This window comes from Micromys minutus (genome assembly GCF_963924665.1).
Source record: "Micromys minutus genome assembly, chromosome: 21".
Classification (NCBI taxonomy): domain Eukaryota; kingdom Metazoa; phylum Chordata; class Mammalia; order Rodentia; family Muridae; genus Micromys; species Micromys minutus.
Genome location: NC_137956.1, coordinates 30,787,823 through 30,806,271, shown reverse-complemented (window position 1 = coordinate 30,806,271; position 18,449 = coordinate 30,787,823). Strand labels below are relative to the sequence as shown.

At 38.7% G+C, this 18,449-nt stretch overlaps 1 protein-coding gene across 1 annotated transcript in view; it reads right to left on the bottom strand.

Moving 5' to 3' along the window:
- Positions 1-10,373: 10,373 nt before the first annotated feature.
- CEP70 (centrosomal protein 70) overlaps positions 10,374-18,449 on the bottom strand; it is a 50,172-nt gene continuing 42,096 nt past the window's right edge. The window contains exons 12-16 of the mRNA XM_080934543.1: positions 15,129-15,275; positions 14,863-15,031; positions 13,464-13,578; positions 12,119-12,198; positions 10,374-10,768 (exon numbers count right to left, since the gene is read on the bottom strand). Coding sequence (XP_080790669.1) covers positions 10,707-10,768; positions 12,119-12,198; positions 13,464-13,578; positions 14,863-15,031; positions 15,129-15,275 — 573 coding nt within the window. The 3' untranslated portion in view covers positions 10,374-10,706. The remainder of the gene's footprint in view (positions 10,769-12,118; positions 12,199-13,463; positions 13,579-14,862; positions 15,032-15,128; positions 15,276-18,449) is intronic.

Genomic DNA, 18,449 nt, shown 5'->3' with positions numbered 1-18,449 from the left:
ATCTCAAAAACAAAACATGGGAATGTTGTACTGAGCAGGTGGTTCACACCTGCAATCCCAGCACTTGGAGACAGAGGCTGGTCTGCCTCAACAATAGTGTTCACTCTAACTTGTAGGTTATTATTTATTATACACTTTAACAGTCATAGCTTCAACTCACCTATCAAGTGTGAGATGTGGTTTCTGCCTCTGTACTCCTGTGCAGATGTGTGTTCATTTAACATCCTGAGGACACAGAACAGTCCAGACACCGTGCTGTCTTCTCCAGTGGCCATCCATACTGAAATGGTTTCTGTTTTAACAATTCTCAGTGTAGGCAGGTGAATCTCTTGGGTTCCAGGTCAGCCTGGTCTACAGAGTTAGTTCTGGGACAGCCAAAGCTACACAGAGAAACCCCGTTTCTAAAACAAAAAATGGCAATGTTGTACACAATTCTTAGTGTTGTAACATTAATTTTTTAAATGTTTACAAGCTCTCTACTAGGTCACATACTAAGCAACCACAATATTTTGTTTGATAATGTTTTAGTTTATATTCCAATTGAACCACAGATTACTTGATGCATAATAAAAATTTTGTAAATATTTCTATGTGTGTGTGTAGCTCTATTTTTTTATCTGTGCAGAAATACTAAAGGGATACCCCCCCTTTGCTTTGAGACAGGATCTCTCACAGGCCAGGAACTTATCAAGTAGGCTAGATTGGCTGGCCAGTGTGAATCCTACGTATTCAAATCTCCAGTTTCCCCTGCGAACACAGGATGCACCACCATACCTGTTTTGTTTTGTTTTTTTATAACAACAACAACATAAGTTAAGAGGCTTAAACTCAGATCCTTATATTTACAAGATACATACTTTTCTGACTGACCCAACAACTCCTCAGTCTGACATTTAAAAGTCTCACAATAAAATATGGCAGTTGACACCCACCTCACCTAATGAGGATACTGTAATATTTCCCCCAAATAGACAAGTGTCATGAAAATGGAAAAGCACCAAAAAGAAAGGACTCTACCACATAAATATTAACTACCCTAGAACTGATTGTGACATGATGAGAAAACCTGCCACTCCCCTAAAAACTCAAAAGGAACTCGTATATTACTTACTCTTTCTGTTGCTATAACAAAACAGTCAAAGCACCTTTCAGAAGGCTTCACTTTGCCCAATGGTCCTAGAGAGTTCCACAGTAATGGTGCAGCATGACTACAGGAAGCCAAGAATTCACATCTTCCACTGGAAGCACAAACCATGAGGTATACAAATAGATGGTGGCCTTAGGTGTTCAAATCCGAATCCCAGTGAAGCACTTCCTTTTACAAGGCTGCACCTCCTAAATCACACCACCAAGTGGTGACCAAACCTTTAAACATCTAAGCCTATGGGAGACATTCTCATCCAAACGATTACCCCTAGTTAAACAGGAACATGGTCAATGGAAAAGTATCCTTGGTGATGTTTCTAGTGATACAAAGAGAAAACCTAAAGCAGTGTACAGGAGCTAAAGGAGGTTACAGCATGGAGACCAAATTGTTAGCACGCATCAGAGGAGGGCATCACGTGAGGACAAGACCAGTTAGAACAGCATAGAGAACAGTTACTCAGGGTATTGGAAAATATACAAGTGTAAAAATACCCCCAAACTAGAAAACTGGTTTAGAACCTGAAACCCTGTGGAGCCCTGATAGACAAGCACAAACCTCTCACACTTATGACACGTATGGGATACCAAATTGAGTGATGGTCACAAGGTATAAGCAAAAAGAAAAAAAAAAAAAAAAGAAAAAAAAGAAAAAAGAAAAAAAATTAGGCTGACATCTTAAAAGTATTCAAGTCCTCATGGGGTGGGGGAAACACAGTAAAACCTAAAATTATAGCCAGTCATGATGTTATACACCTTTAATCTCATAAGTGGGTCTTGGCTCTTTTGAGGTCCATTGAGCCTTTCACAGGGGTCACCTAAGACCACCAGAAAACACAGATATTTGCATTATAATTCATAATAGTAGCAACAGTTATAAGGTAGCAACAAAAATTATGTTATGGTTGGGGGTCCCCACAACATGAGGGTCACAGCATCAGGAAGGCTGAGAACCACTGATGTAGATGATCTGACGCCCTCTACTGGACTCCATGAGCATCCTGCACATACCTCCTCCCCCACGTACACAATTAGAAATGCATCTTAAAAACCTACATCTACAAGTATTTATGGCAGGCTGTTGCCGACCTGGAGGGCCATGGCTATGGTAGCAGAGCCTGAGGGCATGAGCTCTCACCACGAGGATGGTCAGTTTCCTTTAGCTTCAGATCGCATCTCTGAAACAGGACTGATGCTAGGCTGGGACAACAGAGCACAACGGAGGGCTACTGTGAGGAGAAAGAAGATGACGGCCTTTCTTCTGATGAACAGTTTCTTTAGCTGGATGGTTTGTGGGCAGTTCACTAGTAACACGTGCTCTCAGGCCCGGCCAGCACAGCCCTGGCCATCTGTGTTAGCAACAGTCCCCCACCTTATGCTGCTTAGGATTGAGGAGTCCTGTGCCAGCACCTGAGGTCTGATTCAGCCCAGCACAGATGCTTAGTTAAGTTTCTGAGCTCTTTAAATTTTTTTTTATTTTGCTCTTAGAATTTTCCTTTCTTTTTTATGTGTGATTGTATTTTTATTGGTTACTTTAATTATTTACATTTCAAATGTTATCTAAGCACATTTCTTGTCTGCTCCCCTTAGCTCTGGGAGGTAGTATATGCTTTCTCAAGTTGCTGCTCAGGACCCATAAGAGTCTTCTTCACCACTTCCCTTTTAGTGGTCAAGCACCTTTCATTAGTTAGAAATTCCTATATTAATCTTTCATGTTTACTTACAGGAAACAGTGTCTACTGGATGACAATGTATATATTCAAAATTTTATGATGCACAGCAACATAAAGCAACAAAAGACAACTGAAGTATGAAACTTTTAAATCAGCAGTGAAGAAGACATTATAAAGAAAAATAAGCCACTTCCCAATGAGGAGATAGGGGTATAGAGAAAAACAATACAAAATACAAAGAGGATGGTAAAGACCTCATTTATAACACAATAAAGCATACTGAAAAATCTAGAACAGCAACTTATAGTTTGAAATAAAACACAGCGATGTATGTTGCTTCAAAGAGAACCACTTAAAAGACAATAAAATGAAAAGGATACACCAAAGAATACTTTCAATTCTGTTTATATGAACGGTGGCAAACATGTTAAAAAAAAAAAGACTGCTTTTAATCAACCCCACATCGCAGCCCATGCTGTGAGGCAAAAAAGACACAAGTGTGTCTAACAACAGCCACTTTTACAGTTGATGCTGCTAACTTAAAAATCACTGAGAATTGTTTACTCACATTGTTAGCCAAATTAACGGAACTACCTCAAGCTTCACAATGTGTAGTCAAGTGGTTTCACACAGCACCTTCCCCTTAAAACTGGACATTTTAAATCTGAAAATATATAGCTAGAAAACATTTACACACGTATGGAGGATATCATGCATTCCAAATCTAAAATAATGTAAAGGTAAGTTGCTTTAATTGACCAGAATGCTTTTTAGCAAGATTGCTGACTACAAATAGTTTTTAATATCAATGGTAACTCTGAGCAATTAGGAAATGAGATTGAAATTGCATAGGTAATTTCTAAGTGAGGGGAGGCTGAGTCAAGGGAGATGCTTACATAGCCCCTGGCCTCAGGCTCAAGTGCAGAACAGGTTGGGGTTAACCAGGTCTATTCAACATCCAAACTATGTCAGTGACATAAAATCTACACAAAGAAGTTTCTACTGCTGTGATGAAACAGCATGACCAAATAGCTAGCTGAGGAGAAAAGGGTTTTTTCAGCTTCCACTTCCATATTGCTGGTCATCAGTGAAGAAAGTCAGGACAGGAACCTGGAGGCAGGAGTCAATGCAAAGACCATGGAGGCTGCTGCTTACAGGCTTGCTCCACAGGACCATCATGGATGGTACCACCCACAATGGGCTGGGCCCTCCTCCACTGAGCACTAATTGAGAAAACACCTTATAGCTGGATCTCAAGGAAACGTTTCTCAAGTGAAACTCCTTCCACTCTGATGACTCTAACTGTGTCAAGTTGACACAGAACCACCCAGTACAAGCGTCCTTCTAGAAATGGGCACATCAGGGCCTTTTATTTCAGGACTCAGACACGGTAGAGACTGCTTCTAATAGGACTTGCTGCCTCAAATAGCACTCTGATTGTAAGTACATACAGACCCACAGGACAAAGCCATGGCCTCCAAGCAGTACAAGATCACACAGCAGTGAGAATGCTGATCAGAGAGAGGCATGGTCAGCAGAAGAGTCGGGAGTAGACCAAGAACTCTTTTAAGAGAATGACGCTGAGTACCAGGAGAACCGGGAACACTTCTTTTTTTCTTTCCACTCCATCTGTTTATAGCTGCCATGGAACCCTGAAAGGTGTCCTTCTGAGAAGGTAGCGCTTCTAACTCATGTTGCTCAAGCCTGTAGGAAAAAGTTGGAAGGTACTTCTGAAACTCCCATTATTTTTTCACATGGCTAGTAGAAACTGCTTCCTAGAACAGAGTTACCACTGTCCAACCAAAGATACATAGGAGTGAAGACAAAGACATTTCAGGTTCTTGTTTGACATCAGCTAGACTGAAAACCAAATCAGGCACCTGAGTGCAGAGACCTCGGACCGTGTGAACATGGACTGAGGCGCCTGGTGATCATATTATTTATGTATATATTCATGAAGTTGAAAGGCTTTTCTGACTTTCAGTAAGGGTCTAGGACATAGAAACTGAGCAGCTGGACCTAATTGATATTCCAACTTCTGAAGAATCACTGACCATGGGCAAAGCTACTCACCCATTTTCTTAGGCAGTGGGTACTTTTCTGTTCCTTCCCGACTCTCTCTTTGGGGTTGTCTATAGTTCAATTGGTGGTTTCTGATGGGATGGATTGACTAGTTAGGCTGGATTCTTCAGTCCTGCAACATTCCTTAACTCTGCGGAGAGACAGCAAGCTGTAAGATTAGTTCAGTGTGGTTGGCTAATGTTGCTCTGGGTCAAGTAGAAGACTAATCAGCAGGGTGTTATTGCCAGCCCTCTAGAAGAATAAATGGTTTAATTCTTGATCGTGGCTGAGGTTCCTGAGGATGAACGCTCTCCTTTGCTGAGAACTGAAGCTATAGCACCAAATACTGCAGCTGGCAGTGATGGCTCCTCCTGGTAAAATTCATCCTGGACTGCGGAGCTTGTGGAGATTTTGTGGGCAGCTTAGGACACTGTCAGCTACCTGGAAGGCAGAAAACCTATGAGATGAAATGAGTGGTAGAGAATGTGCTGGGATTGTCAGTCACTACTGTGATGCATAGCTGACATCAAGGAAAGCTTTGGAGGTTTGAAATGCACCAGGCACTGAGTGCTGGACACTATGCCAAGCCCAATAGACTGTACCCTGATGAGGCAGGAGACTTTGGGGTAGGAAACCATGTTGGGACTCAAGATCACCTGCTCTATACTATATAAGATATATATACTCTATAATATACATTTATATTTCTATATAAGAATGGAAAGGCCTATGACGTCAGAGTGGGATAGATGCCAGCATGAGAATCTCCCAGGATACCCAGAGTTCCACATCACATCACATTCTGTTCTGTTACTGGGGACCAGTGGTCAGAAGAGAGTCATCCCAGATGCCTTTCCTGATGATCTACAGGATTTCTTGAGCCCTGATCTTCAATTAGCATCTGGCCAGATGTCCTCTAGGAACTTCTGTGCTGTTCTTCAGCCTGGCCCTGGAATCACTGTAGTCTCCAAGGCCAACACAGTATATAAGAGAAAAGCCAGATCATAACTGTGGAAGGAAATGAGGCGGCCCTCCTCCACTGCGGCATCCCTGCTCTTTCATCCTCAGAAGACTGTTGTGGTGAGTCAAGACAGTTGGGTCCACACATACAGAACTTAGTTTGTCTCAACTATTTTTTCAAGGGAATTTTAAATAAACCATTCACTCAGTACTCACAGGAAGCACTCCCTCCTTCTCAGCACTCAAAAACTGAATCTTGTTTTCTGATGACATGAAAGAGGAGGAGGCTTGTTAGTCCAAAGGGCATAGGGGGCCTGGGCCTAGGATGAACAGCAATTTCCCTTATGGCAAAGGCACCAGGCATTTCTCTGAGTATGTGTGCCTTTGTTTTACCATTAGCTACTGAAGCAAATGACATATATACCTCTTCTTTTAAACTGCATGTTTAAACCCATTGATAAACCCAGTTCAGGGAATTCTCCTCTTCACACTGACAAGAACAGGAAAATGGAACAAGAAAGCATGTAGTCCTGATTGTGGAGCTGCATAGAGTTCAGAGCAGATACTGGTTTGTTTTCGATGTACACAGAAGCAACTGCCTCTGAGGTCTAGCAATTTCGGTTTGGGATAACATGCTAGACTTGCATATGTGTATAAGGATATATGCCAACAGCAGCACAGTTCACCACAGCCAGGGTCTGGAGAGCACTCAACTGCCAGTCCTCAGCATAGCAAGGAGACAATACTCTGGCAATGAAGACAAATGGCCTAGATGGAACATACATGGGTATATAGCTCAACATAATACTGAACAAAGGAACATGAACAGATCACAGACACTATCATTACATTTTTATAACACAGGCAAATATATTGCTTCAGGCATGCTTGTGAAATCAGAGGAAGTGACTGCCAAAAAGTCAGGATGACAGTGACCTCTAGGAGCTTAGGAGGAATGAGATAGCCAAGCATGTGCTAGAGCTTGGTTGTTTCATGGGTGTTTACTTGGTAACCATTTAATTACACTTGATATTTATAATTTATACATATTTTTAAAAGTTAGTGCAATAAAATAAACAGTTGCTATTCAGATAAAATCAGGCAGTGAAATGGCTCAGTTGGTTAAAGGCAGAGTTTGGTCCCCAGAACCTACACAGGGGAAGGAGAGAACTGACTATAGGGAGTTGTCCTCTGACCTCTGCAAGATTATTGTAGCACAGGTGTGCACACACACATACATTAACACAAACTTGAAAGTGTAATTTAGAAATGAACAAAGCCAGGAAGAGTAGTGTATGACTTTAATCCCAGCATTCAAGAGACAGCTGCAGGTGGATCACTCTGAGTTCCAAACCAGGCAGGGCTACATAGTGAGGTCCTGTCTCAAACACAACTGTAATAATAATAATAAATAATATAATTAAGAAACAAAATTACAAAGCAATAAGCATGAATAGCAATAAAGAGGGATAATTAAGATAATAAATCAATTAGATTTGTATGTGCTTAGAAAACGGGCTCAAAATAAATAGAATAAAATTCAGCAAACTTATATAGATTTTAGTATCTCCTGGAAAGTGACAAATCAAGCAGACAAAAAAAAAAGGGTAGAAATAAAGGTATCGACAACACAATAGCAAACTGTACCCATAATAGAGACCCAACTCTTAAAATGAAATATATGAAATTATTTAAAATTCATCTAAAATCATAAAGTCTGAGAAAATTCTTAAGTCTCGATAGCAAAATAACATATTCTGTTGCTGTGATAAAACCTATAACCAAGGCAACCTATAGAAGAAAGTTTATTTGGGCTTACAGTTCCAGCAGAGTCCTCACGGTAGGGAAGCTCAGCAGCAAGCAGCAGTCATGGCTGCAGGAAGCAGGCTGTTGTGAGCTCACATCATAAAATGCAAGCAGAAGCAAAGAGAATGGTTATAAATACTCAGAGCCTGCTAGTGATGTACTTCCTCCAGTAAGGTTCCAGCGCCCAAAGGTTCCCCAATGACACCAATTGGGGGAGGGGGAGGTGTTCAAATAGCTATGCCCACCTCAGACGTTCTCAATTCAAGCCACCACAGCACTGCAAACATAGATATGTACCAGAACTTGTTACATTTTACACTTCATGTATAGTTTTTATACATCAAAATTGTCAAAAGTGCATTTTAAAATTTACATATATATAACTATGTATATAACTATAACTCTCTATATATATTAGAAACACCTGCAGTACTTTTATAGTTTTGAACAACTAAAATTAGATAAAAGCAGACTTGATACCAAGAATCTAAAACTATTTCTATTAGTGTGACAGTTCTTAATGGCCCTTAAGAAATGCCCAAAATTATCCAGTCCTCTGGAAAAGGATTTGAAAACTTCTGTTTTAAACTAAGAGTTACCTATGAGATTAAAACTAGCTGCTGTGGGATGCTAACCCCAGAGGCTTGCACTCCCCCAGAAACAACTCACAGACTGTATGAAGTCCAAGAAATAAAGAAAACAAAAACTATACATATATTCACAAAACAAGAAGACTTTGACTATTTCCATGTTGCGTTTTGTTTTGCATGTACTATACGCTTATTGCAACTAGTACGTTTTCAATGCATACTGTCAAGCCCTTGAAAAAAATCAAGTACCGACTAAAAAACATATTCACATGGTTTTATGTAAAATTTATTTTAATGTCTGAAAAAACAGTACTGACAAAAATGTATAATTTTAAGCAAAAAATGTTTAAAATCTTTACATCTATCTTTGTTTTGAAAAATAAAATCGTTTAAAAAAAAAAAAAAAGAAAGAAAAAAACTAGCTGCTAAAATTTAGATGAATACAATCCTTGAAAATTTTTATTATATGAGAACAGGAACCTATAGAGGCCTGAGGCAGGAGGCACTGGATCCCCTTAGACCTGGAGGTACAGGCAGTTGTGAGTCACCCACATGGGTTACCCACATGGGTACCAAACTAGGGTCCTCTGTAAGAATAAGCATTCTAACTGCTGAGCCATCTCTCTAGTCCCCTATTATAATCTTTTAGTTGCATTTCTTTTTTCTCAAATATTGTTAAGGCCAGATGTGGTGGGAAATGCCTCTAATATCACTTGCACTTGGGGGTGGTGGAAAGAGATTCAAGAATTCAAAGTTACCTTTGGCTATAATGAGTTCAAGAGCCAACCTGGAATCCATGACAACCCATCTCAAACATGTGCACGTTCACACACACACACACACACACACACACACACACACATACACACAATTTCCTACCTTTGGGCCAGCAAGTGGTTATGAGTGTCTAGTGCTCTTGCAGAGGACCAGAGTTCAGCTCATAGCACCCACACTGGGATGTTCACAGCTGCAGGTAACTCCAGTTCCAGGGATCCAGAACCCTTTTCTAGCCTCCATGGGTACCTGCAATCACACATGATGTGCATACAGATATACAGACACACAGACACATACTTAAATCATATAAAAAGTTTTAGAAAGACTTCCAATTGTCACAGAAATTTCTTGAGAGTAATTTAATCATTCAGAATAAATAACCAAATGTCTTTTAAAACAACTCCATAAAACAATTCTACAGATTATGGGTTAGTTACAGCAGTTTTTCAGTCTGTGGGTCACAACCCCTTTGGGGGCTGTGAACAAACCATTCACAGGGGACACCTAAGACCATCAGAAAACATAGATATTTATATTACAATTCATAATAGCAAAATTATAGTTGTGAAGTAGCAATGAAAATAATTTTATGGTTGGAGGTCACCACAACATGAGAAACTGAATTAAAGGGACACAGCGTTACGAAGGTTGAAACTACTGGGTAACTATTTAGAATTTTAACTTCAGGGTGAAAAAGCAAAGCATTTTAAAGAAGGAACCTAAGGTATTATTTTATGTTGTTCAAGTCTCAAGTCCTAGGAGTCTGAATCCCTGTTTATTGGGAATCTCCACACCACTATGCTGCTTCCTGGAAATGCTTAAAAATAACTTATGTATCAACCAGTAAGAGTGGCATTTTAAAGAATATGGTGTAGCCTAAAGTACCTTGTAGTCATGGGTGTGATATGGAAGACTGCCCGTGCCCCATCAGACTGAATATTGAAACTAGAGAACAAGCAGAAAGCAGTAAGAATGGACTCTTCGGGAACATGCAGTAAGGAGTAATGCCCAATGGAGTCTCAGCCTAGGGAGAAAATATGACTCTTCATTTGTTAGTGATACAAATAAGTCACTAAGGACACGTACATTTGTAAATTCTTTACAAAACCTTTATTTGTGATCTATTTCCTTATAAAAGTACATTACATAGTATTGCAAATAAAGACACAGAAAGACTTCTACCTAATCATCTATTTCACTACATGACTAACTTCCTATCTTAATGCAAAGGCAAAACCTTTTCTTCTTGCTTTGACAGGTCAACAGCTTTAAGTCTATCTTAACAGAATATGCCCATTAGTCCTTGCCTGGAAAACAGAGGCTTCCTATTGGTTAGGCTTAGAAAGCCACTGGCATTCTTTTTTCTCTGACCTTGAAGTTAAATGCAACTTTCTATGATTTGCAATGTCTCCATGAGTCTCTTTTGTTGCAATCTCTTCTTTATATTTTAGAGCACTCAAGCATTGCTTAGGAAATGACTATGGAATCTAAAGTCAATTTACTATTTTAATAATTTGACAGCTATATTTTATTAAATAACTAAAATAAGAATTATATGAATTGAGAAAGATCCAGTGATGAGAGGATGAGTTCTAAGAGCTGATATATTTTACAATCTTGTCTCACAATCAGTCCTTTAAAAATACTTAAAATGTTAAGAATGCAATTTACACAGTAAAGTTGATGTGATTTGTTTTCAGTATGAAAGTACTTTTAATTTCTTTACTGCAGGTACAATGGCATCCAAGTCATCAATTTCTGTAAAAGAAAAAATGAGAATTATAATGAGAGTAATGTTTCTTGTTAAAAGCTCATAGAAATGAGAAGCTCTACATAGAAGCAGGCTTCACACACAAGGGCAGAAAAAGCAGTAAACGCTCTTATGTACAGGCTGCAGATTACCACTGCCTCCCACAGGTGCTTCACAGGGCATCTGTGCTGTCCCCTTTGACTCTGGCATTAATCTTATCAGACTCAGACTTATTTTTTTAAAGGTTTATTTATTTATTATATATAAGCACACTGTAGCTTTCTTCAGACACACCAGAAGAGGGCATCAGATCCCATTACAGATGGTTGTGAGCCACCATGTGGTTGCTGGAATTTGAACTCAGGACCTCTGGAAGAGCAGTCAGTGCTCTTAACCACCCAGTTGGCTGTGTTAATGATACCTTGGCCTCTCCTTAAATCTCTGTACAACCATACAGAAAAGCCAACGTGGATCCTAACATGCATTGAAGGTTTTCTGGATCTCAACCTGAGGATTTAGGAAGTGGTTTCTCCTAAATGAACACAGTGCTCCTTCTTGATTCTTTTAGTCTCATAGTGGAGTGTTTTCAGCCCTTCTTTGGGGAGATTTGTTGAAAAAGAGGTATGTGACACCTTAGAACAAGTCTCAGGAACACAGCTCATCCTGGTTTGGATTTCTGGACAAAGCAGTTCAGGTTATTCAGCAGGTTGCTTTTTTTTTTTTTTTTTTTTTTCCTGAGACTGATTTTTCTTCTAAGGGATCAGATTTCAGTGACCCTAAGCCAGGAATCACTTTCTAAAGTTATTGTTCTCTGAGGATGCAAGCACTTTCCCTTAGCCAGATACCATCCCTATTGGAAGGTTCCAAGCAGCAGGGTCTACATTTTTCTACCTTATTTTGCTTGGTCATGTTTTTATAAACAGTGATAGAACTGAGAGTCTCACAGAATAATGCCATTTCTTATGAGGAGTTTCCAAAACAAGATAGTCCCAGATGGCTGAAGAGATGACTCAGCAGTTAAAAGCACCTGTTGCTCTTACAAGAGGACCTGGGATCAGTTCCAAGCAATAACAATAGCTAAATGACTATAACTCTAGTTATCAGACCACCTCTTCTAGCGCCTGCCTGCATACTGTGTCCATACATATATATATACCCACACACAAATAAAAATATTTAAAAAGAAAAAAAAAAGGTTTTACCTCCTTATTAATCCTAACCAAGTCTTCCTGCAAATCAGTTAATACTTTCCAAAGACCTTAAAGTAAGACATGAACCCAGTGTCTAAGGAATGCCCTTCTCTCAAATCCACCAATACCTTCCGAGAAAGAGTCAGCCACCATCACCAGACATCTTACCTAAGATTTCAAGAAGATCATTAGCAAAAGCTTGAAATGCTGGGAAAAATTCCTCATGCTCTCGCAATTTGTTGATAATGCTGTTTAAAACATACACAGTTTACAAAGAAAGCATTATCTTTAGAACATTTGCTAAAAATAGGCTTCTCTACTTAGTATGCAATTAAACATTAAGTACCAGTGGTCAGTAAAACAATGGAAGGAGGGAGAGACCAAGCATGAAAAACATTAAATGTGAAAAAAACTCCACTGCCAGATTATATAAGGGTTCTTACTGGAAGACATGCAGAATATGTAGATGATGCATGTGTGTGTATTTATATACACATGTCTTATATGTTTATATATAAACACACACACATATTCCCATAGTGTATTTTTTTTTAAATATCAGGTTTTATATAGGTGGTACCTAGTCTTGTAAAAATCCTTAATATTTATCTTCTAAACAAAAAAATGTGACTAGTAATTATTAAGTAGTTTTGGTAGTACCCTAGAAATAAATTATAGGTTACAATCCAACTCAAGAATTGGTTATAAATATTTTAATTTCCCCATATATTAACTTGCCCTGAGGCTGAGTTCTGTTAGAGTTCCCAACAGTCCTGTGTGAGCTTACAGGCCCCAAATATTTTTTTTGGAAAGTTTTCTTTTTTTAAAAAAATTGAACCACTTTATTTTTAAAAACAAAGATAAATGTACAGATTTTAAGCATTTATGCATAAAAGTATGTGAATACATTTTTGTCAGTGCTTGATTTTTTTTTTAAAGGTGCATTAAGATCTTACTAGTTACAATGAGCATAAAGTACATGTAAAACAAGATGTAACCTGGAAATAGTCAAAGTTTTCTTGGTGTGTAAAGATTAAGCATAATGGTTTTTCATTTTCTTTCTTTTTCTTTTCTTTTCTTTTTTTTTTTTTTTTTTTGGCTTTTTTTTCTTGAGTATACAGTCTGTGAGTTGTTTCTGGGGTGTTCAGAGCTTTCTGGGGTTAGTATCCAACTAGCAGTGACTGCATATTATGTCTGTTCTTTTATGATTGGGTTACCTCACTCAGGATGATATTCTCTAGATGCATCCATTTTCTTAAGAATTTCATAAAGTCATTGTTTCTAATAGCTGAGTAGTACTCCATTGTGTAAATGTACCACAGTTTTTGTATCCATTCATCTACTGGCCCCAACAATTTTTATCTTGAGTACATGTGACATGCCTTTGAGGGCAGCACTCTGGAGGCAGAGGCGGGCAGGTCTTTGTTAGTTCAGGGAGGTGAGTGACCAGGGAAGCCTTGGAGCCTTTGCTTTACACCACTTCGTGCATTCTGCATGCGTTGCTAACAAATACCTTTGTAGGTCTTCAGATCCTAATACTTGTTTAACCTGCTCATTCACATCCTCATTAATTATCTTACACAATCTCCCAACCGTGCTGACCACGACACACAGTGATGATGAACTGTCTGCAAAAGAGGAATGAGAGCGGAAGACAGATTTCTAAGGAATTTCCAAATCACTGCACTCATCCAACATCCCCACTTCAGTCATGCTCATTTTATTTCTGTGGTGGCAGGGATTAATGTTAATTTTTATTAGTTCACATTTGTTGTCTGTGTGAGTACACATACATGTTTGTGATGTGTGACCCTCTGAAAAGGCAGAGGCCAGAGCACTGGGTGTCCTTTCCTCCATCACTCTCTACCATTTCTTTAAGGCACGGTATCCCTTGAGCCTGGAGTTCACATTTTCTTGGCTCAGCTCAACAGCTCTGTCTCCATTCTCCTCAGAATTAGCTAACAGGTATTTGTGAGACATTCAGCTCGGGATCATAACTCTGGAACTCATGATTGCAGAGAATGTGTTCTCATCCACTGAGCCATTTCCCAGCCCTGGTTGTTTTAAACAGAGTCTCATGAATCCCAGGCTGGCCTTGAAGTTTTTAGGTATATATATATATATATATATATATATATAAAGATCCTGAACTGAACCTTAAAAAAAAGGATTTATTTGCAAGTATATGAGTGTGTACATAAATATATGTGTGCACAAGTGATTTTGCACATGTGGAAACCAGAAAAGAATGTTGGAGTCCTTGGAGCTGAAGTTAGAGGGTAGGGACATTTCTGGATTGTTATAAGGGTGCTGGGACATAAACTCCAGTCCTTACAATTTCACAGCAGGAGCTCTTCTAACCAGTGAGGCAACTCTACAGCCTGTGACCTTGAACTTCTAATCCTCCTGCCTCCATCTCCTGAGTATGTTCACTACCTTGAATTCTATATGTGTACCACCATACCCTGTTTATTTAATATTGAGAATTAAACCCAGAGTTCATGCATGCTAGGCAAGCCATCTACCAACTAAGTTATATCCCTTCCCCTGGTTCTGTTTTTTGATGTGTGTGTAATTAATAGGAGTTCTGTGGAGACTGATGGTACCTACAAGCAATCTGAGCACTTGGAAGATAAAAAACAAAGACCAGAAATTGAAGGCCAGCTTTGGCTACAGTGAGAACAAGGCAACATTGTCATCAAACCAACCCAAATCCAACCAAACACAACCCAACCCCAAACCTTCAAACTCAAATCTCCCCCAAACTCCCAACCCCAACCCCAAACAACCCAAAACAACCCCAAACCCAGAATAACCATAAACCCCAAACAACCCAAAATCCAGACCTATATTTTGTTAATTTATTAGGAATAATTCTTAAATCAATGCCCCAAATGACAAAGGGTTATCACCTAATTCTAAGAGCTCCTGAAGATTTCTTACAGCATTGTTCATTTCTCCAAGCCTGGTATACACTTCATTCATTCGGGGATAGACTCCATTTAAAGACTGTACATCAAACAGCTTTTGGAAGTGAGAAACAATAGCTTGCAAAGTTTGAGAGTTCGGCATGCTGCTGGTCTATAAAAGAAGGTCAAAAAGGGTAGTTTGCAAGTTGAAATAATATTAAATAGTTAATATAAACCTTTAAAATGAGAACAATTATATCAAATGTTACCTCTTTCTGGTTTTCAACTTCTTCCAGCATGGTATCTACCATAAACAACAGATCTCCTACTTTGACACCTTCATTTTCATCCGGTTTCTTTAAATTATGCCAAGGTACCAGTTCTGCAGACAGTACTTTTAAGGACTTATACAAATCCTTAACAACAAAAGAAACTACATGGCATTATTGGTTATAGAATAGTTTGTATAGTAACATTAATAACATAGGAATCATGGGGCCTAAAACACACAGCCATAAAGCCACATCAGTATTTTAATACCATTGCCAATTTAAAACAAGTCTCGCTGTTCTAATAATAATGTTATTTATGTAGTTATATTGGTTTTTTAAAAATTATTTTACCAGTGCTAGAGATAGCCCAGGTCTTCCCTCACACATATAAAGCAAATATGTTACCACCGAGCCATATTGCCATATTTCTAACCTAGGTTTTAAATATTTTTATAGCAATTTTAAAGTGAGATTTATATACCAAAATATCCACCTTTAGGTATACAATTTAATGGTTTTCATCTTTTCACTGTGGCATAAAACAGGTCACTATGTAAGCTTAGAACTTATCTCTCTTCTAAGAAAAAAACTCCCACACCTAGAGCTGGAGAAATGTTAGCAGTAAGAACATTTGTTGGTTTTACAAGAAGAGCTAGGTTCAATTCCTGATACTCACATGATTGTTCACAACCATTCATAACTCTTAGTTCCAGAGGATCTAATGCCTTCTTCTGACCTTCACAAGAATCAAACTATCATGTCACACACACGCACGCACACACACACACGCACACACACACACACACACACACACACACACACACACACACATAAAGGCAAAATGATCACACATATAAGATAAAAAAAGAAAACTCACCCACTCATGGTCCTTTCTATTCTCCTCCAGCCTCTCTAACTACTAATTCTCTTCCTGATGCTATGAATTTGCCTATTCTTGACATTTGATGTAAATGAAATAATATAAGCAGCCATGTATGACTGACCTCTTTTGAGAATCCTCTGCATTTATTATTAATATGTATACATATCCAAATAAGATGAAACTATATCAAAGAGATGTTAGCTTGCACATATTTACTGAAGCACTATTAAGAGTAGCCAAGATATGGGGTCAATGTAGGTATCCAGTGATAGATGAATGACTATGGCTAAAAAACCAGTATGTTTGTGTGCATAAATACATGCACATTTATTCATACAACAGAACATCAGCGACAGAAATAATGGCATTTATCATTTACTACAAAATGGACAGAACTGGAAGACATTTTGTTAAGTAAAACAAAATAGACACAAACACTAAATGTTCTTACTCAGAGGTAAACGTTTTCAAGTTAGTCTTATAGTAGTTACCAAAGCCTAAGTAGGGTTTGAATCAGAAGGAATGGAGACAGGATGGTTAACAGACACAGGGGTGCAGCTGGATAGGAGAAATAATTTGCAATGTTCTATACCACACTAGGGTAACTAAGGTTCACAGAAATTAACCATTTTAAAATGGCTGAGAATTTTTATGTTCTCAATATTGATCACCACTCACTGTATTAAAATGTCAACCTGTCTCTTACATATATGTATGGTTATGTGTTAATTAAAATGAGACATATAAAGCCATGCTTAGTGATACGTGCCTTTCATCCCAACATTGGGAGGCAGAAGCAGGTGGACCTCTGTGAATCCAAGGTCAGCTTCGTCTGTGTAGGAGTTCCAGACAGGCCAGGCTTGTATGAGGCCATTCTCAAAAAATAAATATGCAAACAGAGAGGACCCTATAGCATGCACTGCTACATTTCTCTTTTCCACTCATCCCTCAAACACATCCTTCTCTTTTAGGTCACATCAGACCCTAAGGAAAAAATATTATCCTGAAAGATGCTTGTCCCAAACTAGAAAGTTGCTACATTATTAAAAAAAAAAACTCTCCATATGAGGCCTCAAAGGCCCTCTAGTGGTCTGGAACTATAGTTATTCTAGATAACATAGGTAAATATTAATTGAGCACTCATGTATCATGAAGAGCTTTGGGGCATACAAGAACAAATACAACTTTTTTTTCCCCAAGGAGGTCACATAGTCTTAACAAATGTCTTCAGGAATAGGACAAAATGCTCATTTCTCCATATAAGGCTTTGTCCAACTTCATGTACTAAGTTGGATTCTCAATCTGTACTGTAAGTGTTAGAAGCACTATTAAAGGCCATGAGCTACTTCAGTGGCAGAAGTAACTAATTCTAGCCAATTGCCTCAAATGTCCTTACAATACTCTAACTGTAAAGCTAATTTCTTGCCTCCCATTCAGGAAACTACATATTAGGCAGAACGCAGCACTCTTGCCATGCCTTGCTTGGGGGCTATGAACAGAGTGATGGCCAGTCTCTACCAGACTCTGGAGTATAAGTCACTCACATCATACACCTGTACTGCACCAGGGTGTCCATCTTTATTGCATTAGTTTTTTCTAATAATATACTGCATAGTTATTTAAAAGTTCATGTTTTAGTGTGTTTTGTCTGTCCAATTACTTTGAGTTTGTTTTAAAGATTTATTTATGTATGTATGTATGTATGTATGTATGTATGTATGTATGTATGTACATGGGTACTTTTGTCTGCATGTACATACATCTTTACACCAGAAGGTATCTTTGCACACTCATGAGCTGCCATGTGGTTGCTGGAAATGAAACTCAGGACCTTCAGAAGAGCAGTGACTGCTCTTAACCACTGAGCCATCTTTCCAAGCCCTAGTCTAAGTTTTATGTTTATAGTTTTGGTGATACTTTCCCATCTTACACATAGAAAAATAATGGTGTTTATAAATTTGGTTCCTCCCTTCGCCTCCTTTGTCATCTGGTTTTCCCTTCTGATGGAAAGGCATGGGCTGTTTCTATTCTGACTTCTGAAAAGGAGGAAGACAGAGTGAGCACTGTTCTCCCTATAACGGGCTCTGAGTGGGACATGCCACAGTGTCCACAGCCCATGTCCACTCCACCCTTTTCTGAGAAACAAATAGAGATCATATAAAATAGTATATTAATCTAGCACAGTCATTCAACCAAAAATGCTTAGATAGTGTATGGCTCTGTCTAAACCCTAAGGGTAAAAAAGGAAATAAAGCTAGGCTAAGTGCCAAGATTTTTTCCAAGCAAGCCAGGTGTGGTGGTGCATGCTTTTAATCCCAGCATTCAAGAGGCAGGTTGATCTCTGTGAATGAGGCCAGCCTGGTCTTCAAAGCAAGTTCTAGGACAGGCAGGGCTATACAGAAACCTGTCTCAAAAAACAAAAACAAGAAAAGGAA